The sequence below is a fragment of the Aythya marila genome, assembly GCF_965140915.1.
Source record: "Aythya marila genome assembly, chromosome: W".
NCBI lineage: Eukaryota > Metazoa > Chordata > Aves > Anseriformes > Anatidae > Aythya > Aythya marila.
Window position 1 is genome coordinate 8,985,241 of NC_139081.1, and position 24,471 is coordinate 9,009,711.

The 24,471-nt window shown below is 45.7% G+C and overlaps 2 protein-coding genes across 2 annotated transcripts in view; one reads left to right on the plus strand and one right to left on the minus strand.

Annotated features, from left to right (window-relative positions):
* LOC309889474 (very low-density lipoprotein receptor-like) overlaps nt 1-24,471 on the minus strand; it is a gene marked incomplete at both ends in the record, with an annotated part of 519,757 nt that overhangs the window by 330,442 nt on the left and 164,844 nt on the right. The gene's annotated exons all lie outside the window — the stretch shown is intronic.
* On the plus strand, nt 8,116-14,642 carry LOC309889455 (very low-density lipoprotein receptor-like; the record flags this gene model as incomplete). The annotated part of the gene is made up of 3 exons (XM_082782313.1): nt 8,116-9,338; nt 12,564-12,791; nt 14,474-14,642. 3 exons carry the CDS (start codon nt 8,116-8,118, stop codon nt 14,640-14,642), a joined length of 1,620 nt encoding a protein of 539 aa, XP_082638439.1.

Here is a 24,471-nt window from a genome sequence, read left to right on the forward strand (position 1 = left end):
TTCCCCTGAAAGTTTATTATTCCATCTACAACCCTCTACTTTACTACCTGATCAACTGTGGAGACCACTAGTTTCACTCTCTGCTTTTCCTTCTCATCTCCCCTCCTGACGTACACCTTCTGGGCCTCCCGCTGGAGGGTCTCCAGTGACTGTTCACTCCATCCTTCCACCTTCTGGAGCTTCTTCTGTATATCCACCAGGCTTTAGTCACAAAATGAACTTTCAAGAGCCCTTGGGCTACTGGGCCCTCAGGATTCATCGCTGAGTACATCCTCATTCTGTCCCTAAGTCTTTCCAGAAAGTCATTAGGGGATTCCTCCTTTTGTTGTTGGACTTTAAATGCCTTGACGAAATTCTGGAACTTTGGTACTGCTTCCCTAATTTCCACTGTTATTATATCCCTTAAATCTCTCCTATGATTTCTGTGTTGTGGGTTGCTATTATCCCAAGCAGGGTTGGCAAGTGAATATTTCCGCTCTACTGGATTACTCCCTGTCCTGGGGTGTTGTTTCTTTCCTTTTCTTGCATAGTTGTCTGCCTAATCATTCCCCCCTCTTCTCCAGTGAAGAACATACTCAAGATTGACATTTCCCTCCCCCACCCCCGGAATATAAATAAGGCCTTAGAAACTGATCTAACTATTCTGATAGTCCTATAGGGTCCTCAATTAAAGGCTTAATTTCCTTCTTAAAACTCCTAACTTCCCTGCTGGTAGGGAGGGGAGTTCACATAATTTATTTGCCCAGATCCAATTGGGACCTCCCTAAGAGGATACATAGAAGTGTTAGCACTGTTAGTATCAGGGAAGAGGAAATTCTCAGTATCTCTTCTACATTGTTCTAATTCTTGCCAAAGCATAGAATGCACTCCTTCTCTAGGGACGGTGTTAATTGCAGTCCTGGAGTGGCTGCTGCTGCCGCCAGTGCAATATTAGGATTATAGGGAGGAGGTAATTTATCCAAGGGTTTCCATTAACCCATCCTTCCCTCTGACTCCTCTTTCTCCTGGTCCTGACCCTTTTTCAATAAAAACTGACTTACGCCCTGCACCCAGCAAGCAACATAACTTGACTCCTCCAAAAAAGGAGTCTTATTGTTTATGTATAAATTCAAAGCCTCACAAACCCAATCTTCATCAGACCTGTATTTTGGCCAATTAAAACATCAGCATGTTATCAGCACTCTTCTCATCCTAATCTAAAACATAGCACCCTACCAGCTACTAGGAGGAAAATTAACTCTGTCCTAACTGAAACCAGGCCAGGCCTCTTGGGCCATACAATTACACAATACCTAACCATTTTCAGCAGAAGTGTAGCATAGCTCTATATACCCTATTACCCGATGTTTGATTCTTCCCCTGTTTCCTCATTGGCTGAGTACTACAGGTTCACAACCTACCTGATGCTTGTTACTCTGCCCTGTATGTACAGTGGGACCTTCCACTGTCCCCTTATCTGCTTAACATACCCCTGACTTTTATATCTGCGCAGTCATATTTGAATATGCAAGGTTAGTGGAATTTTCCACTGCAAAAACACAACTTTAATGCTTACAGCTGTGAGGGTGGTGAGGCACTGGAACAGGTTGCCCAGAGAAGCTGTGGATGCCCCATCCCTGGAAGTGTTCAAGGCTAGGTAGGATGGGACTTTGAGCAACCTGGTCTAGTGGTAGGTGTCCCTGCCCATGGCAGGAGGGTTGGGATTAGATGATCTTTAAGGTCCTTTCCAACCCTGATCATTCTATGTTTCTACATATCTGTCGTATCTAGATCAATATGATATATATAACTATGTAGATATCTATATAGGTATATACAATATAGATATGTCATATGTTATTAAAATATATAGATATATTGAGGTATAGATATATATATTGAGATATCGATAGATTTAGAGTTATATAGATATATATATACATTGAGTTTGGTAATCATATTTTAAAAACATCAAGTAAATTTAAATCTACAGTCCTTTCATGTTGTTAGTGTTCTTTGAATATACTCAAATTTTATTTCTCTCTGGCTAAAGCTTTATTAAATTTCTTGTTGAAATTCTCTTAACCTTAAATTACAAGTTGACTTTAATAGTTTGGGTATGTATTTAGAAATTTATAGTTGGTAGGTTTAATATGGACTACCACCAATGTGGATATATAGGAAAAATGAAAAGAAAGTCTCATTGTTTTATGACCATGATCGTTCTTCCTTATCATCCTAAATGATACAATGCAGTAGCATAGCGTTGATAAACACAATAATAATGAAGAAACTGTTCTGGGGTCACATGCAATATGAAGTCATTGGTCGTTTGGGTAATTAGTTTTGCCTGTGTTTAAAGAGAAATGGCTGTGCTTTGATAATAAGGAGCCAGAACCTGTAAGGACATGACAAGGCAGATTTTAATTTACATAGGAAATGTATTTTCCCTTGAGCAGTGTCACTTACTTTCCTTTTTTCTCGAAGGAATTGCTTGTGATTTATTCCTCTACTGTTCTTCAACATTCAACTAGAACACATTCTTGGAATACATTGTTCTGGATGGTGCAGAAGTTAAGACTTCCTACTTCTCACAAATGTTTATTTCAAATGATGCAGATCATTTAGTAGTAGAAGTATAATAATTCTGGTTGTTGTTTGACACAGGGCTTTGAAAGCACAACTAGCATTTGATTTGAAAAACTGGATTAAAAACAAAACACCTGGGACGTTCCCATCCACCTGCATTGGAAGCTTCTTCTTCTCTGTAAGAACATCAGCACACACACAATTCATGTGATATTTAGAACAACTGCAGTAGCAGATACCTTTGGTGAAACGAAGGTGGGAACAAATTTGAGGTGAAAAGAGAAAGATCAGGAACCACCTAAAGGGAATCTGCAATTGGTTTAAGAAAGTTTCCAGTCTCCTGTCCTCCTCTTCCTGCAAGAGGTTTATACCCTCTTACATATTCTAAATGCAGAATCAGCATAATAGTAATAGTAATAATTCAGAATATTAATGTTTTGCAACTTTAAAGGCCATTAATGTGAGAAAAAAGATAAACTAGCATGGTCCATGCTAAATATCAATTTGTGATGTTTGTACAGGGTCTAGATATTTTCCTTTGTCGGTCCCCTGTCATTGCTACCTTTATTATTATGCATAGCTCATAATTGCTAAAGGCAGTTTTAGCTAGAAAGTGCTTTAGTTTATGATAACTTTATGTAATCTACATTTACCAGATACTGATGAATTTTATTGTAATTACAAATATATTAAGTAAAATGCGAATGGATGGATAGTGATTCATAACCTTGCATTGCACATAGTATTTAGACCTAAGGTGTTTTTTATATTCCCTTAATGTATATGTTTTTATGAACTCCAGTATCATTGTTCCAAAAGGGAGTTAACCTTTTTCAGTTGTTTATTTGAAGCTGTGGGAAGGAAAAATATATTTTCCAATAAAATTCATATTTCAACTTGACTTGTCCATGCTAGCATGTTTTAGATGATGATTATGTGTAAATATAGAAAGTCTGGGAGTGTTTTTATTTTACCCTGGTATGGAAAGAAACTGGTCAAATCATGACTTTATATCCTAAGGAAAATAAATAGATGAGTGACATTGTATTAAGCCAAATGGTCAAGTTTTATGTGATAAAACTTAGAATACTTTTTTGTGTTGCTTGAGGTATAATTTATGTCTATACACTTAATCTGGAAATAAGACACAGATCTAATCCAAGGCCCATTGAAATCTGTGAAAAACCTTTAGTATTGTCTGGCTCCATTTTATAATCTTAGATCATTGTTAAAAGTAAAGGTTATGTCCCCACCTTAAATCATTTTTCCAGTCTTTCCCAGAGCATCAGTCGCATCAGTCATGGAGCAGATCCTCCTGAGAGTCATCACGCAGCACTTGCAGGGCAAGCAGGCGATCAGGCCCAGTCAGCATGGGTTTATGAAAGGCAGATCCTGCTTGACGAACCTGATCTCCTTCTATGACAAAGTGATGCGCTGGGTGGACGAGGGAAAGGCTGTGGATGTGGTCTACCTTGACTTCAGCAAGGCTTTTGACACCGTCTCCCACAGCATTCTCCTCAAGAAACTGGCTGCTCTTGGCTTGGACTGGCGCACACTTTGTTGGGTTAGAAACTGGCTGGATAGCCAGGCCCAAAGAGTCATGGTAAATGGAGTCAAGTCCAGTTGGAGGCCAGTCACTAGTGGCATTCCCCAGGGCTCGGTGCTGGGGCCGGTCCTCTTTAATATCTTCATCGATGATCTGGATGAGGGCATTGAGTGCACCCTCAGTAAGTTTGCAGATGACACCAAGTTAGGTGCGTGTGTCGATCTGCTTGAGGGTAGGAAAGCTCTGCAGGAGGATCTGGATAGGCTGCACCAATGGGCTGAGGTCAACTGCATGAAGTTTAACAAGGCCAAGTGCCGGGTCCTGCACCTGGGGCGCAATAACCCCAAGCAGAGCTACAGGCTGGGAGAGGAATGGTTGGAGAGCTGCCAGGCAGAGAAGGACCTGGGAGTGATGGTGGATAGTCAGCTGAATATGAACCAGCAGCGTGCTCAGGTGGCCAAGAAGGCCAACGGCATCCTGGCTTGTATCAGAAACAGTGTGACCAGCAGGGCTAGGGAGGTGATCGTCCCCCTGTACTCGGCTCTGGTGAGGCCGCACTTCGAGTACTGTGTTCAGTTTTGTGCCCCTCGCTACAAGAAGGACATGGAGGTGCTTGAGCGGGTGCAGAGAAGGGCGACGAAGCTGGTGAGGGGCCTGGAGAATAAGTCCTACGAGGAGCGGCTGAGGGAGCTGGGCTTGTTCAGCCTGGAGAAGAGGAGGCTCAGGGGCAACCTTATCGCTCTCTATAGGTACCTCAAGGGAGGCTGTAGTGAGGTGGGGGTTGGCCTGTTCTCCCACGTGCCTGGTGACAGGACAAGGGTGAATGGACTTAAGTTGCACCAGGGGAGTTTTAGGTTAGATGTTAGGAAGAACTTCTTTACTGAAAGGGTTGTGAGGCATTGGAACGGGCTGCCCAGGGAAGTGGTGGAGTCACCATCCCTGGAAGTCTTTAAAAGACGTTTAGATGTAGAGCTTAGGGATATGGTTTAGTGGGGACTGCTAGCATTAGGTCAGAGGTTGGACTCGATGATCTTGAGGTCTCTTCCAACCTAGAAATTCTGTGATTCAATATACTAACCATTATGGTAAATATATATAACTTCATGTCCACCATTCTTGCTTCTTCTTTAGTATCAAAAAACCGTCTCTGACCACACAGCTAGTATCGCAACATACATACTTAAATACAAAAAGACCATTTGTCCCTGACCCAGTGTTTACAGACGAAGTAGCCAGTGTTAATTTGATATGGTTTTTCTGTGCTGGACAGATGTTGGATACTCAGTGCTTACCAAGCTGTAGACTTAATTTTCAAGAGGATGATTGTTCCTCGAAAAATCTGGTAGAAAAGGCTGAAAACATCTGAAGTGTCATCTCTTAAATGATATACTATTTTAATTGTCATAATGAAAATAATTCACAGAATAATTACTGGCTTTCACTGTTAATGGTGAAGGACATTTTAAAAAATATATACACACTGAGTTGTACCCTACTACCTTTTTGAAAGTCTGCTGTGTTCAGGGGAGACTTCCACTGAGGCAAATTTTTCTGTGGTGTTAAAAGACGAAAGATCAGAGCCTGAATGCTTACTGTTCTTCCAAACTGATAATTTTGCTTGGTTATTCATCTGAGACTGCAGCTGATCATCTAATACTATCTACAAACTAATTATACTAAGCTGTTTCATTTCTGTTAGTTCCGAATACAAGTTCCAAAAATGTAAAGTGAAAGAAAAGCAAATTTAATTTACTTGAAATAGTTTTAATGTGATAATGACCAGCAGGAGGAAGAGTCTTCCCCTAAAGCCTGAGGAGCCCTTACAGAACTTATTCAACCCTCTGGAAAGACCACTTGGGGGTTGGAGGGGGGGAGTTGAGTAAGACAGCCTGATCTGCTTCCCACATCCTGCATAACAACTAGTCCAACTAAGAAAAGTAAGAAAAGTCGATGGGTGATAGTAGTAGGAGACTCTCTTCTGAGAGGTATGGAGACACCCATCTACTGACCCTATCTGCTCTTAAGAAAAGTCTGCTGCTTACCTGGGGCTCATGTCAGGGATGTCAACAAGAGACTGCTGTGGAGTAATTGCCTAAAGTGACTAGGAAAATTAAACTAGTATTCACATTTTAAAGAAAATATACAGCACTGAAGAGGCTTTCAGGGTAGGGCATAGCTGCATTACCCTAGCGTTCCCTAGGCTTCCAACCTTAGATGTTGTGGTGGTTTTACTCAGGTGGGCAGCCGAGCTCCACCACAACCGCTCTCTCACTCCCCCTCTCCTCAAAGAGGAAGGGGGAGAAAATACAACACAGAGAACTCGAGGTTTGAGATGAGAAAGGTTTAATTAAAGGGAAAGGGAATGGGGAGGAAAAACAGAAACAAAAGAAACAATCAGTCCGCGCGGAAGCACAGAGAGAGAAAAAATTATTCTCTACTTCCCATCAGCGAGCGGTGTTCGGCCACGTCCTGGGAAGCAGGGCCTCAAACGCGTAGTGGTTGTTCAGGAGGAACAGCCCCCTCCCCCACGAGAGCCCCCCCTTTTATTGCTGAGTGTTGTTGAGGGATTTCTTGAAACAGCAAAAATCCCATGGCTTGCTGTAGCTGAGCAAACCAAGCTACCAGGGCAACTATGAGAAGTTCCCATGACAGTGTTCCCACATCGCCCAATTGAGGAATTCAGGAAAATATTGTTACCAGTAGCTGGCCTCAAGGACAAGGTCTATGTGACTGCTAATCACAAGGGGGTTGTTTTCTTGTAGCTGTTTGTCTGAGTGCTTTTGACCAATAATCTGGTGTGAAACACTGTCCACCCCTGTTAAGTTCTCTATAAAAGTTAGGCTATTCGGGCAATAAAATGGAGCATGATCTGACTCTACTGGTGTCTGTCGTGCTTTCGGCCGTGCTTCCTGCAACATATGGCGCCCGAACAGGCTGAGACCCGAACAGGCTGAGGCCAGGACATCAGAGCGGCGCCGGGACATCGGAGCGGCGCCAGGACAGAGATCCGAGGCACACGGCAAGCCGACCACCGCACAGAGAGAAGCATTGAAACACCCTACTAACCAACCTGGGCAACGGCCTCGGGGTGAGAAAAGGAATCGCGGAGAGACACGGAAAAAGGAATCGCGGTGAGACGCGGAATCGCGGAGAGATGCGGAAAAGGGAATCGCGGAGAGACGCGGAATCGCGGTGAGACGCGGAATCGCGGAGAGACGCGGAAAAGGGAATCGCGGAGAGACGCGGAATCGCGGTGAGACGCGGAATCGCGGAGAGACGCGGAAAAGGGAATCGCGGAGAGACACGGAATCGCGGAGAGACGCGGAAAAAGGAATCGCGGTGAGACGCGGAATCGCGGAGAGACGCGGAATCGCGGGGGGACGCGGGAAATTTGAAGTAATCGCATGAAATTGAAGTAATCGCGGTGCGATATGGGCCATCCGTGATCGAGTTGCTACGGGAGACCAGAGGCGTCAGTGGACAATGGCGGCCGACCCTCACCGTGTGGCGAGTCGGCACAGAGCAGAGGGGCGGAGATCAGGACCCTGCAGCCTGTCTGACGTAACCATGGAGACAGCGGCAGCAGCGGCTGTGCTGCTTCTCTCTGGCATTCTTTTTATAAGAAGTTATCTTGCAATGCAAAAAAAGACTATTCGTCCCCAGATCGGTGTTATAACTATGTTTCTGGATAACATTCCGTGGGGTTGCCACATTCTACAGACTATTAATGACGATTTAGCTCTATTGCAGGGCAGGAGAGCAGAGACGCAGATTACACCGCCAAATGACCACCGTCAGTCAGGCTCGTTCACAAACAGCTTCTAGGGTTGCAGCTGGCACGGCCTGCAGCCGTATAGCAGACGTTACACTCTCTTTCCTAACTAGTAATCATGTGTCTCACCCATTTGTGGTGAATGGTCAGTGGTAAAAAAGAAAAGGGGGAGAGTAAGGGGCGACAAAGACAGAAACGGTACCAGGAGGATGCCACTGACACTAACGGCATGGGTAATAGGAGCAGTATAAGTGACACAGGTGCAGGACGGCGGTGGGTGCTGCCGCGCTGCGGGGCACTCTGCCTGCTGCTCGCCCTCGCCGGCCTGTGCACTGCTGCCGACGGTGCTAGAGCAAAATGTGAAGACTGCTTAGATGGCAGTGATGAGAGTGCTTGTGTGAAGAAGACGTGTGCTGAATCTGACTTTGTGTGCAACAGTGGTCAGTGTGTGCCAAATAGATGGCAGTGTGATGGGGATCCGGACTGTGAAAATGGGTCTGATGAGAGTGCTGAGCTGTGTCATACGAGAACATGCCGGGTAAATGAAATCAGCTGTGGTCCTCAGTCAACCCAGTGTATCCCAGTGTCCTGGAAATGTGATGGTGAAAAGGACTGCGACAGTGGAGAAGATGAAGAGAATTGTGGCATTGTGACTTGTAGTGCAGCAGAATTCACATGCAGTAGTGGGCAATGTATTTCCAAAAGCTTTGTCTGCAATGTTCAAGATGACTGCAGTGATGGTAGCGATGAGCTGGAGTGTGCACCTCCTACCTGTGGTGTTCATGAGTTTCAGTGCAAGAGTTCTACCTGCATCCCTATCAGCTGGGTGTGTGTTGATGATGCTGACTGCTCCGACCACTCGGATGAATCTTTGGAGCAGTGTGGCCGCCAGCCTGCACCTCCAGTGAAGCGTTCTACGAGTGAGGTGCAGTGCGGCTCAGGTGAATGTATCCACAAGAAGTGGCGATGTGATGGAGATCCTGATTGCAAGGATGGAAGTGATGAAATTAACTGCCCTTCTCGGACTTGCAGGCCAGACCAGTTCAGATGTGAAGATGGGAACTGTGTCCATGGGAGTAGGCAGTGCAGTGGTGTGAGAGACTGTCTGTATGGCACTGATGAAGCAAACTGTAACAATGTTATTCAGTGCTCTGGACCTGGCAAATTCAAGTGCAGAAGTGGAGAATGCATAGATATCAATAAAGTGTGTAACCACCAGAGAGACTGCAAGGACTGGGGTGATGAGCCCCTGGAGGAATGCATCATAAATGAATGTGACTGTCCAGCTGGGTTTGAGTTTATAGACAAGAGAAACTGTGGAGACATTGATGAATGTCAAAACCTTGGTATCTGTAGTCAAATGTGTATGAACCTGAAAGGTGGCTACAAAAGTGAACATAGCCGTGGATATCAGATGATTCCTGCTACAGGAACCTGGAAAAGGCCATACTGGTACAAAGACACAAATAACACCTGTGATTGCAATGACGCTGCTAAGCAGGGTTTAGGGGTTTATAGCATGGAGACAAGGGGTAACAACTACAGTGTTTGGAACAATTGTACAGCTTTGGCCTTACCTCCTGATGTGCTTCTGATTTGTGGGAATGGGGCCTGGCAAGGTATCTCTGCAAATGCTATCAGATGTCCATGTTACATAGATAAACTCATTGTATTTGCTCCTAGCTTGTTACAGTTGCGTGAGATCACCAGACATAAATGGACATTGCTTGCATTGGATTGCAATGATAATGTTGAATAGTGTGGGGTTGCAGCTAGAGCGGCATTAGCAATTTCAGTGCCTGGAGTGGCATCTGCGGCCGCACGTAACAACTTAGAAAAATTGGTATGCAGGGCCGAGATGCAAGCCTATGCCACAACAGAGATACTTGAGGAGATGTTACCAGATCAAAATAGTCTGCGACATCTGCTTTTACAGGATCAAGCTGCTATTGACATCTTGCTTTTGTCTCAAAGGAATGGGTGTGAGGACTTTAAGGGAATGTACTGTTTAAACCTTTCTGATCATAATGAGTCAATTCACAAATCCATTACTTTCCTGAAAGAGCACATGAGAAAGATTCAATATGGTATCAATCCTTTCAATCAATGGTTCACTGACTTGTTTGAAACAAAGTGTAGATGGTTGCTGGGTTTAATCACAAGGGGATTAAGGATTTGGTTTATGGTGGTGGTAATCATCGTGTGTTGTAAGTATAGCTAAAGAGTTACTTGTAAAACTGCTGTGTCAGGCTTGGTTTGCTCAAAAGAAGAAGGGGGAATTGTTGAGGGATTTCTTGAAACAGCAAAAATCCCATGGCTTGCTGTAGCTGAGCAAACCAAGCTACCAGGGCAACTATGAGAAGTTCCCATGACAGTGTTCCCACATTGCCCAATTGAGGAATTCAGGAAAATATTGTTACCAGTAGCTGGCCTCAAGGACAAGGTCTATGTGACTGCTAATCACAAGGGGGTTGTTTTCTTGCAGGTGGGGTTGTTTTCTTGTAGCTGTTTGTCTGAGTGCTTTTGACCAATAATCTGGTGTGAAACACTGTCCACCCCTGTTAAGTTCTCTATAAAAGTTAGGCTATTCGGGCAATAAAATGGAGCATGATCTGACTCTACTGGTGTCTGTCGTGCTTTCGGCCGTGCTTCCTGCAACAGAGTGTGACATCAGGTGTTATGGAATATCCCTTTGGTTGGTTTAGGTCAGCTGCCCTGGCAATGTCCCTTCCCCATCACCTGCCCACCCCCAGCCTGCTTGCTCTTGGGGGCTTGGAAGGAGTCCTGATGCTGTGCCAGCACTATGCAGCAATAGACACAGCACTGGAGTGATATCAGTGCTGTTCCAGCTATGAGTGCAGAGCACAGCACTGTGTGGGCTGCTGCAGGGAAAAGGTGACTCCAGTTCAGACAGACCCAACACACCAACCCAGGCCATTCTATGATTCTCTGATTCTGTGATTTTATGATCAACAGTTTTGGATCATAGCAGAGAATGTCATTGGTAGTTTCATATCATAACAAAAGGATGGTGATTCTCCAGCTTTTACCAGCTAGCATAGAAGAGACATGAAAGCAAAGAAGATGCTAAAATAAAAATATATATATATATATATTTTTTTTTTTCCAGAAGACAGCACTAGTTCACTTTCACAAATCCCTAAGTTGAGGTTAAAAAGAACCAACAACCAACCAAAAAACCAAACCAAAACAAAAAAACAACAACAAACAAACAAACAAACAAAAAAACACACAGTAGATTCTGTGCAGAGTACAGCACTGTGCGGGCTGCTGCAGGGAAAAGGTGACTCCAGCTCAGACAGACCCAACACATACCGCACTGGGAGAACCTGGTGTGCTGACTCTAAGGAACATTACGGAGCGTAAAGCAGAGTGGAGACACCGCGGCTAGGCTCTGTGACCAGGTGGGGACTCAACTATTCTTGTGCACACCGAGACCGATAAATTGCACATTTGCTACCCTGAGCCAACGACCTGTCATGTTTTTGACAAATGATATACTCTAGTGTACTTTTGCTCATTATAATATCATTATAATAGCAAAACACACCTCCATCCCAAAAGCTACCCGCCTCCAAGGTGCAAGCACCCCTCACTGAGCACGTGCTCTGAATTTCTTGGAGCCTATACCTTTAAACAAAAGCGAGAAAACTTCACCAATCATAACTAAGATATGCTTGACTAGAGTCACTCAAGCTCCACCTAAAAGATAGACAATATACATTGGCCTAAGAGAGAGGGGATGTTAGGGAAGATACCATCGTTAGGGAAGATACCACCATCAGGGGAGATACCATCCCAAGGGAATATACCATCTCGAGGACCTCCTGACTCCTGGGATCAGTCGACGGGCTGAGTCTCTCTTCCCCCCCCCCGCATTGGGACACCTTTGGATGAGACGATTATACTGTGTGTCTCCACAGAAACTTAGAAATCTCTATAGAGTCTTTGTGCCTTTTAACGCGTTAATAGCCAGGCTGTGTACCTGTGTATTTCATGCATGCTAGCTTGCTTTTGCAGGCAGTAAATTATCACCGGCAACACAAAGAACCTGTGTACCTGTTGCTGTAATAAATTACACTTAATTGCATTGTTTCTAGCCATGATAGTTCTCATTGAACGCAACTATAGTAAGGGTGTGTTGTGTTGTTGGTGAATCTGTGACCGTGATAGTTCAGTACCCTGAATCCAACTGGACCCGTAACAATTAATTGGCTACACCCCTTAACGCGACAACTGCCAAGCCTCATACAACCTGAAGACTATTATCCACCGCTCCATTTGACATGGGCATCAGGGATGCAGCCAGGAGCAGTCTGAGGAGTATCAACTGGGATTATAGAGCCTTGGCAACAGCAGTAAAAGACTCAGGAGCACAGGTAGTTTTTTCCATCAGTCCTCCCGGTCAAAGGAAAGGGATGGTCAAATCTGGCAAATTAACAAATGCTTATAGGACTGGTGCCACAGACCAGGGTTCAACTACTTAGACCACGGGACTTGCTTTGAGAAACCTGGTCTGATGGGGGTTTATGGGGTCCACCTGTCAGAGAAGGGGAAGAGCATTTTTGGTCATAGGCTTGCCAAGCTGGTGGAGACAGCTTTAAACTACTAAAGTTGCTGGGGGAGGGTAACCTTAATCCATGCTGCTCCTTCCAGTTTGATGTCAGTGTCAGTGATAGATGTCCAGAGCCTGGAGAAGGGCCGTGCGTCAGCAGGAAAGCACCTGAAGAGCAGCACAAAGGAACTCCAGCCAGTAAGTCAGCTTCATCAGGGGCCCAACTTAAATGTCTGTATGCTAATACACATAGCATGGGCAATAAACAAGAGGTCAGAGATGTATGTGCACCTGAAGGGCTATGACCTCATTGGAATTCCGGAGATGAGGTAGGATAGCCCCCATGACTGGAGTGTTTGAATGGAAGGCTATAGGATCTTTAGGAAGGACAGGTAGAGGAGATGAGGAAAGGATGTTGCCCGCTATGTCAATGAACACCTGGAGTGAATAGAGCTCTGTCTGGGGATGTATGAGGAGCTGGCAGATAGCTTATGGGTCAGGATTAAAGAGAGGGCAGGGACAGGTGACATTATAGTGGGGAAGTATTGGTTTTACAATGCAAGGTTTTGGTAGCGGGGGGGCTGCAGGGGTGGCCTCTGTGGGAAGAGTCCAGAAGCTGCCCCATGTTAGATAGGGACCAGTTCCAGCTGGCTTCATCCAAAAGGGACCTGCCATTGGCCAGAGCCAAGCCAATAAACGATGTTGTTTGCGCCTCTGTGAGAACATATTTAAGAAAGGGAAAAACTACTGCACAACAGCAGCTGGGAGAGAGAGAGGAAGGAGAAACAATCCTGCAGACACCAAGGTCAGTGAAAAAAGAGGGGGAGGAAGTGCTCCAGGCACCGGAGCAGAAGTTCCCCTGTAGCCTGTGGAGAGGAGCCCATGCAGGAGCAGGTGACCTGGCTGGAGCTGCTGCCTGAGGAGGACCCCAGCTGGAGCAGTTTGCTCCTCACAGATGGACCCCATTGTACAGACTCATATTGGAGTAGTTCTTCAGGAGATGCTGTGTGGGAAGCCCACATAGGATCAGTTTGGAAAGGACTGTATCCCATGGGAGGGGTCCCATGTTGGAGCAGGGGAACTGAGTGACCATGAAGGGGTGGTGGAGATGAAGCATGATGGACTGACCACAAGCCCTGTTCCCCTATGCCATTCAGGGGGAGGACATAGAAGGGGGGGGGGAGGTGTTTTAAATTTGCTTTTAGCTTCTCACTGTTCCAGTCTGCTGGTCTGCTGTGGCCGGCAGCTAAGCACCACACAGCCGTTCGCTCACCCTCCCCCCTCCCTCTCTGGGATGGGGGAGAGAAATGGGAAAATTAAGCCTGTGGGTTGAGACACAGACAGTTTATTAGGACAGAAAAGAAAGGAAAATAATAATAATAATGATAATAGTACTACTACTAATAATATGTACGAAACAAGTGATGCACAGTGCAATTGCTCACCATCCGCTGACCGATGCCCAGCCTATCCCCAAGCAGTTGGTCTCCCCCACACCGGCTAGCCACCCCTATATATTGTTTAGCATGACGTAAGATGGTATGGAATACCCCCTTTGGCCAGTTTGGGTCAGCTGTCCCGGGTCTGTCCCCTCCCAGCTCCTGCTGCACCCCTAGCCTGCCTGCAGGCAGGACAGCGTGAGAAGCTGAAAAGTCCTTGGCTTAGTGTAAGCACTGCTCTGCAACAATTAAAACAGCAGGGTGTTATCAACACTATTCTCATCCTAATCCAAAACATAGCACCCTACCAGCTACTAGGAGGAAAATTAACTCTGTCCTAGCTGAAACCAGGACATGGTCATAGGCAACAAATTACATTAATCTCCCTACGCTGAGTCTATTTTGCCTGTGACGATAATTGTTGAGTGATCTCCCTGTCCTTATCTCAACCCTTAAGACCTTTTCATCATATTTTCTCCCGCTTTCCCTTTGAGGAAGGGAAGTGAGAGAGTGGTTGTGGTGGAATTAGGCTGCTTAGCAGGGTAAAACCACCACAGGGGGGTCTGCTACAGGCCACCTGATCAAGAAGACCAAGCAGATGAGTCCCGCTATATACAGATAGCAGCAGCCCCACATTCACAAGCCCTGGTCCTCATAGTGGACTTCAACCACTCCAATATCTGTTGGAGGTATGGCACAGCAGGTCATAGGAGGGACACTGGGGCCAACAGCCAGGAGTAAGAAGGCAAGGAAGCCAAGCAGTTGAGGTCCCTCTCTAGGGAAAGGGTCATTGACAGAGAAACTAGGAGAGAGGCACAGGTTCTCAGCCTCTGGAGGCGACTCCTGTCAGGCATGAAAGAAAGGTATCCCTTCCATGAAGATATTGTATATCAATAGCTAAGTGGACCACCATGGAGAAAGGTCTCCAGCACCTGAGAGAATTAGCTGTGCTGGAGGTGGTTTAAAGTGATTTGGACAATCACCAGACACCTAAAGATCCCGATGAAGTCCAGTGCACACCATCCACTTAGAGAAGTTTGTACGGGGTACACCATTATCACATGCCATTGCAGAATTGGAATGATGGGATGGGACCAACAGTGGATGCTCTGTCCAGGCAGCTTCAGCAATATGAAGAAAATCTCTCTGCCCTACTATAGGCCTGCATCTCAGCTATGGAGAAGCTGTCCCAACAGGTCCACCACCTTGAAGAACATATATCTCCTTCCTAACTCAGATGGAGCAATATTTCAATGCTCCATTGCCATTGCTGGAACTGTGCATAGCCTTGCGACTGCACACAGATCTCCAATTCTTTCTGTTTGTTTCCCATACTATGTACATTAGTATACAAGCATATCAGGGAACTGAAATGCTTCTCTCTCATGCTGCATGTGTATTTATAGAAACACTTGAGATGTCTTTCATTCAACTCAGCCTCTTGAGGGGAAGACTGAAGGACCTCCCCAGCATGCAGTTCCTCAAAAATTGGTGTGCAGTCAAATCCAGTTTAAAGCCCCGTCAATCAGCCCTGCTAACTCCTGGGCAAAAATCCTTTTCCCCCCTCAAAAAAAGGTGCTCCCCATCAGGAGTCAGTAGTCTCGACATCATGTAGACCTTCCCATGATCAAGAAACTTGAAACTGTGTTGGTGGCATCAGCCTCGGAGCCACGTATTGATCAGCTGGGTCTGCCTGTTCCTTTCAGTATTGATCCCCGCTACTGGAAGGATGGAGGAAAACACTACCTGTGCATCCTTCAACCAGTTGCCCCAAAGCCCCTTTTGATTGCTCTTGGGCTTCTCTTTGCCACCTCATCCCTGACAACTTGTAAAACATTCAATAAAGGGTAATAATCAGAGGGGTGTACCAGGCAAGTGACTTTCTGAGCGACATCTCTTACCTGTGCCCCAGGGAGACAGCAGACTTCCCTATGGGTCATGTCTGGACGACAAATTGATCTTAATCAGGAGTCGACTCCTTGAGTGAATTCTGGATGCCTGGGGAGACTCAATTCTGCTAGGGGAAACAAGAAGATCCCCTAACAAACATGTCTCAAGGATGGCACTTCCTGAACTTGGAAGACAGTAGCATTACTTGCTTTTTTTTGGAAATATACAAAGGAGGGAAATGTTTATTAGATGACTTTCACATTATTTAAATCATGAAATATTTGCATTTTGTATCATATATTTACATATATGATCTGTATTTTCTCTATATATATATTTTATCAAGCCCATCTGATATATAATGCCTTTAACAAAGGCTCCACTGTATCTCCGTACTGCTTAAACTATGCTTGCCTGAGCAACTTTGAAACTTTGGTATGGACGAAAAGGATAAGAAAACCTTAAGCTTTGTTAATAGTATGCACAAATAGATCAGAAGCCTTGGGCCTTGCTGAGTACTGTGATTAAAACCCGCTAGGACCAGTTTAGGACCAGATAACTGGGAAAAAGAGATGAACCATCTGGGGTGTCCCACACTATGCATGCATTAAGGTAAGAGTTCAACTAGAGGACACCAAGAAAACAACCACTAGAGGGTCTCAAAGACCCCTAAAGACCACAGACCCATTTAACAGCACATGCCCAAAGGGGCAGACACTACGTAAATGATTTCAGGGTAAAGTATTAAATACGTATATGTCTTATGGGAAAACTTTTGCATATGTATATGCCTGCAGTGCATATAAGCTGAAGAGTTTTTGAGCCAGATATGCACGCTAGGAGGAACTATCACCCGTGCATCCAGCGCTGCAATAAAAAGAAAGCCTGCTTTCTAAAACTCCAAAATTGGGTCTGAGAGAGTTTCTTCGACTGGCTTTTATGGTAACATATAGAGGACATGGGACAATTACTTCATAGTTTGCATTGGCTGCTTGTGCATGCTTATAAGCATTTCCACTGTCTGCAGCAAAAACTATTCTAATATTTGCTGTCTACAAATTCCTGATACGCAAAAAATGCTCACAAATACCACAAGGAGGAGTGAATATGTCTGGAATTAATTTTGTAAGCATTTAAACAAAAGTATTCATGGAAACTCAGTTTCATTTTTCCAGCTACAGTCAGATTCTGTGCACAAATAATTTTTAAAACCCAAGGGAGTTACAAGCATAAAGAGGGAGTTGAGTTTTTTGTTTTAAACTCTACCTTTCAGATTCCAGCATTGATTTTTCTTTTCTGAAATTTAAAATCCTAACTGTCAAAAATGTTGTTCCCTCAAAAGTGTAACAATGACACCACCACAACCCGCCCCCCCTCCCCCCGTCCCACAAATGCACACATCAATAGATCAGAGTAAAACTGCAATGGAATCGCACGTCAACATGTTTGTCTGTCTTTCTAAATCATTAATTAAGTTTTCATAGTTGACAGGTTCATGTTAAGATCCAGAAATTTTTATGCATTACTTCATATATATTATCGTGCATGTACAATACAACAAAATAACCAAGGAGTCTTGGTTTTTTATCTTTTTTTTTTTTTTTTTTTTTTTTTTTAATTTTCTGGAAGGCTTGCATTCTCTGAGGTGCTCCTAAAAAGAATTCAAGCAACCAGTAAGTCGACTGTCATGCAACTGTAATCCCCAGTCTACTTTTTAGCTACTGTGACCAAGGGCCCAGATCACCACAGCACAGCTGGGTAATACTGTTTTAGCTTTATTGAAAAAACAGTTCTTGAGCTGTGAGAGACTATAATAAAGCTAAAGCCAGGCAAGACAGGAAATGTAAAATCAAAGACAGAAGTTAGGTTAAAAATAAGAAACTCGAAGACCAAAGAGAAAAATACCAACATGAAAAGTATGAAGAATTGAATGAGGAAAAAAAAAACCAAAAAACACCCAAGAATATGCATATTAAGCAAGGCTGAGGATCAGCCTGTTTCTGGGTTGAGAAAGACTGACATATCCCCACCTGACTGACAGCTGTCCAGACAGCAAAGACCCAATGGGGGCTTGATCTGTTGGAAAGATATGATAAGCTATTGAACTAGCATGTGTGTGAATGAAAAGCCCAGCATCCCCAAGGTTTTTTCATTATGATTAATTCATGGAAATTCTGCATAGTAGAATGTAAAATTGTACACAGCATGTAATATCTTCTGTGAATTTCTTTACTTTTTTCATGTTATCTATTTTTCCTTTTTTTTTTTTTCTTTTTTTTTTTTTTTTTTTAATTTTAGGCTGGACATCAGGAAGAGGTTCTTCACTGAGAGGGTGGTCGCACACTGGAACAGGCTCCCCAGAGAAGAAGTCACTGCACCAGGCCTGCTGGAGTTCAAGAAGCGTTTGGACTGTGCACTTAGTCACATGGTCTAAAATTTTGGGTAGACCTGTGTGGTGGCAGGAGTTGGACTCTGTCGTGGTTTAACCACACAGCTGTTTGCTCCCCCTCCCCCCTCCCTCTTTGGGATGGGAGAGAGAAATGGGAAGGTGAAGTCCGTGAGCTGAGATAAAGACAGGAAAATAATAATAACAATAATAATAATAAAAATAATGATGATAATAGTACCACTAATAATAATGTGTACGAAACAAGTGATGTACAATGCAATTGCTCACCACCCGCTGTCCGATGCCCAGCCTAACCCTGAGCAGTCTGGCCCCCCAAACCCTCGCTAGCCACCCCTATATATTGTTTAGCATGACGTCAGATGGTATGGAATACCCCTTTGGCCAGTTTGGGTCAGCTGTTCTGGGTCTGTCCCCTCCTAGCTCTTGCTGCACCCCCAGCCTGCCTGCGGGCAGGACAGAACAAGAAGCTGAAACGTCCTTGGCTTGGTGTAAGCACTGCTCTGCAACAATTAAACCATTGGGGTGTTATCAGCACTCTTCTCGTCCTAAGCCAAAAAATAGAATTCGACCAGCTACTAGGAAGAAAATCAGCTCTGTCCTAATTGAAACCAGGACATCTATCCACCCCTTATTCCATACCATTTATGTCCTGCTCAGGTTACACTCTTTCCCATACATTCTAATTAATCACCATTTTCATCTAGGATATATATAGTAATCATGGTAATGATGACATACAGTATTATATAATAATTGACACGATACAATTCAACTCATGGGCTATTCTCACCCAGTATTAAATCCCCTTGAGGTACACACTGGACCTCTCCATTCTTTTGCATTACCCACCAAGTAATACAGAATACAGGTGGTGGCCAGATACACAGAAAAAGCTCCACAAGATGGGGGGATGTAGTGAACAGTCACTGGGGATCCTCCTGTTATAAATGAGATCTCAACTCAATCTGAATTTTGTAATATTTATAAAAGAAATATTTCTAAAAGGTATAAAAGCTATAAAAGGTATGAAAGGCATCAAACATTCTAAATATACAGAACATTGCTTTACATACTAAACCCGAGTATGCCTATACATACGTACAATCAGGAAAGGTAACAAACAATCCTTTCAGTTCTATGACTTAACAGTCTCCATTTTCCATGACTTTTCTTGATTACTTAACAGTCTCCACTTTCCATTCCTTTTGAACAATATGTCTTGCTTTAAGTTGTCAAGCAACTCGGCCTTCAGGCCTTATGTATCCCGTTCTTCCCAGATTGAAGAAAAGCATATCCATCTCCTTTTCAAGGCCAATAGGCCTGGGTCAAAAGGCACATTCAGGTCATCAGGGGGCGAAACAGCAAAAGCCTTCGATGGCTGTAGCAGCAGAGGGGCCGATGGCATAGCAGTCGGATCAGTAAAGGAGCCCGCAGCTCCCTCACTGTCTGGCAAGCCACACGTTTGTGATTGTGGCTCCATGTGGCTCTTTAAGGCCTCAGAGATTGCTCGCCAGGTGCTGAGCAATACCGCTGCAACCTTGTCATTTTTAGTTGCAGAGTCCCACACCTTGACCTCAGTTTGGTCCCATATTTCAGGCTCATAAACAGTCCGATTGTTAATAAGGAGAATAAGCTGTAAGGTTACCAGGACAGTCTTTGTTCCTAAGGACGTATGATTCCCCATCAGCGGCAGTTGTGTGCACAGGTCCGCTTCTCTCAGCTCGAGCTTCTCTCCAGCTCCGGTGCGCCTATTTCCAGCGACTTTCAGTACAAGCTTCTCTGAGTGGTTTGCTGAGTCTGGCCGAACCTATCTTCATGAGGCAATCAATGTGCCTGTTCCCGTCCTGGTCTCCGTTCTGCTAGCCTGTTCCTCCACCAGGGGCCTCTCCATAGGCCGCAGGGGGGCTTCGGCTCCAGCGCCTGGAGTGCCTCTTCCCCTCTGCTTCTGCTCTGACTTTGGTGTCTGCGGGGAGGTTTCTTGCTCCCCGCTCTCCCAGCTGCTGTTGAGCAGCAGGTTTTTGTTTGTTTGTTTGTTTTCGTTTTCTTGGATGTGCTCTCACAAAGGCACGGACTGTGTTGCTCATGGCTTGGCTCTGGGCAGCGGAGGGCCTCTTTGGGGCCGGATGAAATTGTCCCTTATCTGTCACGGGGAGGCTTCTGGGTTTTTCTTGCAGGGGCTGCCACAGCAGCCCACCTCCACGAACCTTGCCACCAAACCCAATACATTGGGGCAGCTAGGTCATTGCTGGCTTGTAAAGTATCAGGGAGTAAATTAGCTAATGAAACCCTAAACAGTGGTGGGGGTAGAAGGGGCTGGGATAACAGTACCACTTTTGGTGGATACCAAGCTAAGACTAGGGGATAAAATGATCACTGAGCAATTATTGAGCAATTATTATAAACAAATTTTGTAGGCGACTCCCTTCTAAAGCAGGAAAAGGATGAGGTTGAGGGTCTGGACAGTAGTCCAAACCCGGGAAGCAACCCTGCAAAGCGTGTCAAGACTGGGGGAAGTACTGAGCATAGGGATTGGGGCTGGGCGGAGCACTGCATCACAACCAACGCTACATAAAAAGAGCGGAGAGTCCTGGTGATTGGGGACTCCTTGCTGAGGGGCACTGAGGCTCCCATTTGTCACCCAGATAACCTATCCAGAGAGGTGTGCTGTCTTCCTGGGGCAAGTGTCAGAGACGTTAGGAAGGCTCTGCCACAACTTATTAAACCGGAGGACTACTATCCTCTTGGTGTCATTCAGGTTGGATCCCGGGAAGCTGCAACTAGAAAAATGAGGAATATTAAAAAGGACTTTGCATCCCTGGGAAGGTTGTTGAAGGGATTGGGGATGCAGGTAGTGTTCTCCTCTGTCCTCCCTCTGGGTGACCGGGACCCAGAAAGAAGGAGGAGAACGGGACAGGTGAATGACTGGCTGAGGGGGTGGTGTCTGGACCAAGGCTTTGGGCATTTTGATCTTGGGCAGCCCTTTGAGAAGCCGGGTATATGGGCTGCTGACCGACATCAACTCAGCAAGTGAGGCACAAGGGTGTTGGGGAGAAAGCTCTCTGGACTGATTACCAGGGCTTTAAACTAGGTTTGACAGGGGAAAGGAGGGAAGTTAGAAGTGACAGAGAAGGGCTGGGGGAAGTTGTCATTGCTGTCACTGTTGAAGACAGTAGGGAAAAAACTCTGAGTTGTCCTATAGGATCGTCCAAGGGCTCCTCAGAGAAGGTAATGATCCCGATCCCCCGTCCAGTATCTTCTTCTTGCATCCCTCTAGGGGTAACTGTGCCTGCTGCTTCCCTAATGTGCCTATATACCAATGCGCAAAGCATGGAAAATAAACAGAATGAGCTCGAGATCTGTGTTTGGTCGCAGGGCCATGATCTCGTTGCAATCACAGAGACGTGGTGGGACAGCTCACATGACTGGAACACTGTCATGGAGGGCACTCAGACGCCCTCCATGGCATCTTTAGGAAAGACAGGCTGGGGAAGTGAGGGGGGTGGGGTTGCCCTTTATGTGAGGGAGCCCAGTGTACCCAGATCCACCTGGGGGAGGGTGAAGGACAAGTGGAGAGCTTGTGGGTGAGAATTAAGGGGTGGGCTGGTATGGGGGATACTGTTGTGGGGGTGTACTACAGGTCACCAGATCAGGAGGAGGAGGTAGATGAGGCCTTCTACAAGCAGCTGGTATAGCCTCATGATCACGGGCACTGGTTCTCACGGGGGACTTCAATGTTCCAGACATCTGCTCGGTAAGCAACTCAGCCAGGCACGTGCAGTCCAAATGGTTCCTACAATACACAGAATCACAGAATCACAGAATTTCTAGGTTGGAAGAAATACGTTGAAGACAATTTTCTGACGCAGGTGGTGGAGGAGCTGACAAGGCAGGGGGTGCTTCTGTACCTTGTCCTTACCAACAGGGATGAGCTTGTTAGAGATGTGAAGGTTGGCGGCAGCTTGGGATGCAGCGACCATGAGATGGTGGAGTTCAAGATGGAACTTAGTGGAAGAAGTAAGGCTAAAAGCAGGATTGCAACCCTGGACTTTCAGAGAGCCAACTTTGACCTCTTCCAGGACCTGCTTGGGAGTATCTCATGGGCTAGGTTCCTAGAAGGCAAGGGTGCTTGTGCGAGCTGGGCTACATTTAAACAGGACTTCTTCCAAGCTCAGGATCGGTGCATCCCTAAGAGTAGGAAATCGGGGAAGGGGGTAGGAAACCTGTGTGGATGAGCAAGGAGCTCATCAGCAAAATCAAAAGGAGGAAGAAGAAGTTCTATGAAATGTGGAAAAAGGACCTGTCCTCTTGGGAGGAGTATAGATGTGTTGTCAGGGCCTGCAGGGACGCGATGAGGAAGGCTAAAGCCCACCTAGAGATGAGGCTTGCGAAAGAGAGAAAAGGTAATAAGAAGGTTTTTTTAAAGTATGTAAACGCTAAAAGGAAGACTAGGATAATGTGGGTCCCTTGCTGAATGAGGGGGGTGTCCTGGTCACGGGAGACGCTGAGAAGGCATAGATACCAAACACTTTCTTTGCTTCAGTCTTTGCTTCAAGGCCTCTCCCCCAGGACTCCTGGACGCTGGAGGGAGGAAAGAGAGTCTGGAAGTGGAGCTCTCCCCCCTTGTTGACAAGGGAGTGGTTCGGGAGCGTCTGAGTGGGCTCAACGCACACAAATCTATGGGCCCTGATGGGATGCATTCACGTGTGCTAAGGGAGTTGGCAGAGGTGATTGCCGAACCGCTCTCTATCATCTTTAATAGATCATCTTTGAAGATCCTGCAGAACAGGAGAGGTGCCTGAAGATTGGAGGATAGCCAATGTCACTCCGGTCTTCAAAAAGGGCAAGAAGGAGGATCCGGGAAACTACAGGCCAGTCAGTCTCACCTCTGTCCCTGGAAAGGTATTGGAGCAGCTTGTTCTGGATGCCATCTCCAAGTAATTGGAAGAGAAGAAGGTTATGAGGAGTAGTCAGCATGGATTCACCAAAGGGAAGTCATGCTCGACCAACCTCATAGCCTTCTATGATGGCATCACCAGCTGAGTAGATGGGGGGAGAGCAGAGCATGTCATCCACCTTGACTTTAGCAAGGCTTTTGATACTGTCTCCCATGACATCCTACTAGCAAAGCTGAGAAAGTGTGGGATAGATGAGTGGACGGCAAGGTGGGTTGAGAACTGGCTGAGTGGCCGAGCTCAGAGGGTGGTGATCGGCGGAGCAGAGTCTGGCTGGAGGCCTGTGACTAGCAGTGTTCCCCAGGGGTCAGTGCTGGGTCAGGTCTCGTTCAACATCTTCATTGACGACCATGAAGAGGGAATAGTGTCTGCACTCAGCAAGTACAATAAAGACACAAAGCTGGGAGGAGTAGCCGACATGCCAGAAGGCTTTGTTGCCATTCAGCAAGAGCTGGGCAGGAAGAAACCAAATGAGGTTTAACAAGATCAACTGTAGAGTCCTGCACCTGGGAAGGAACAACCGCACATATCAGTCCAGGCTGGGGGATGACCTGCTGGAGAGGAGCTCTGAGGAGAAGGACCTGGGGGTTGACAACAGGTTGACCATGAGCCAGCAGTGTGCCCTCATGGCCAAGAGGGCCAATGGGATCCTGGCGTGCATTAAAAGGAGCGTTGCCAGCAGGTCAAGGGAGGTGATCCTCCCCCTCTACTCTGCCTTGGTCAGGCCCCACCTGGAGTACTGTGTCTAGTTCTGGGCTGCCTGGTACAAGAAAGACAGGGATCTCCTGGACAGAGTCCAGTGGAGGGCCACAAAGATGATACAGAGCCTGGAGCATCTTCCTTATGAGGAAGGCTGAGACCTGGGTCTGTTCAGCCTGGATAAGAGAAGACTGAGAGGGGATCTTATTGTTTACGAACCTTAATTGTGGGAGACAGAGGGATTTGGCCAACCTCTTTTCAGCAGTTTGTGGGGATAGGACAAAGGACAACTGCCACAAAATGGAGCACAGGAAGTTGCACACCAACATGTGAACGAACTTCTTCACGGTGAGAGTGACGGAGCACTGGAACAGGCTGCCCAGGGAGGTTGTGGAGTCTCCTCTGGAGATATTCAAGGCCTGTCTGGACGCTAACCTGGGCAACCTGCTCTAGGGAGTTGGACCCGATGATCTCTTGAGGTCCCTTCCAACCCCTACAATTCTTTCAATTATTATTCTTCAATGATTTAACCTTTCTTTTCTATCCTAAGAAACTGTCTTTATCTCACCCCACAAGCTTTCACTTTTTTTTCCCCAGTTCTCTTCCCCCATCCCACTGG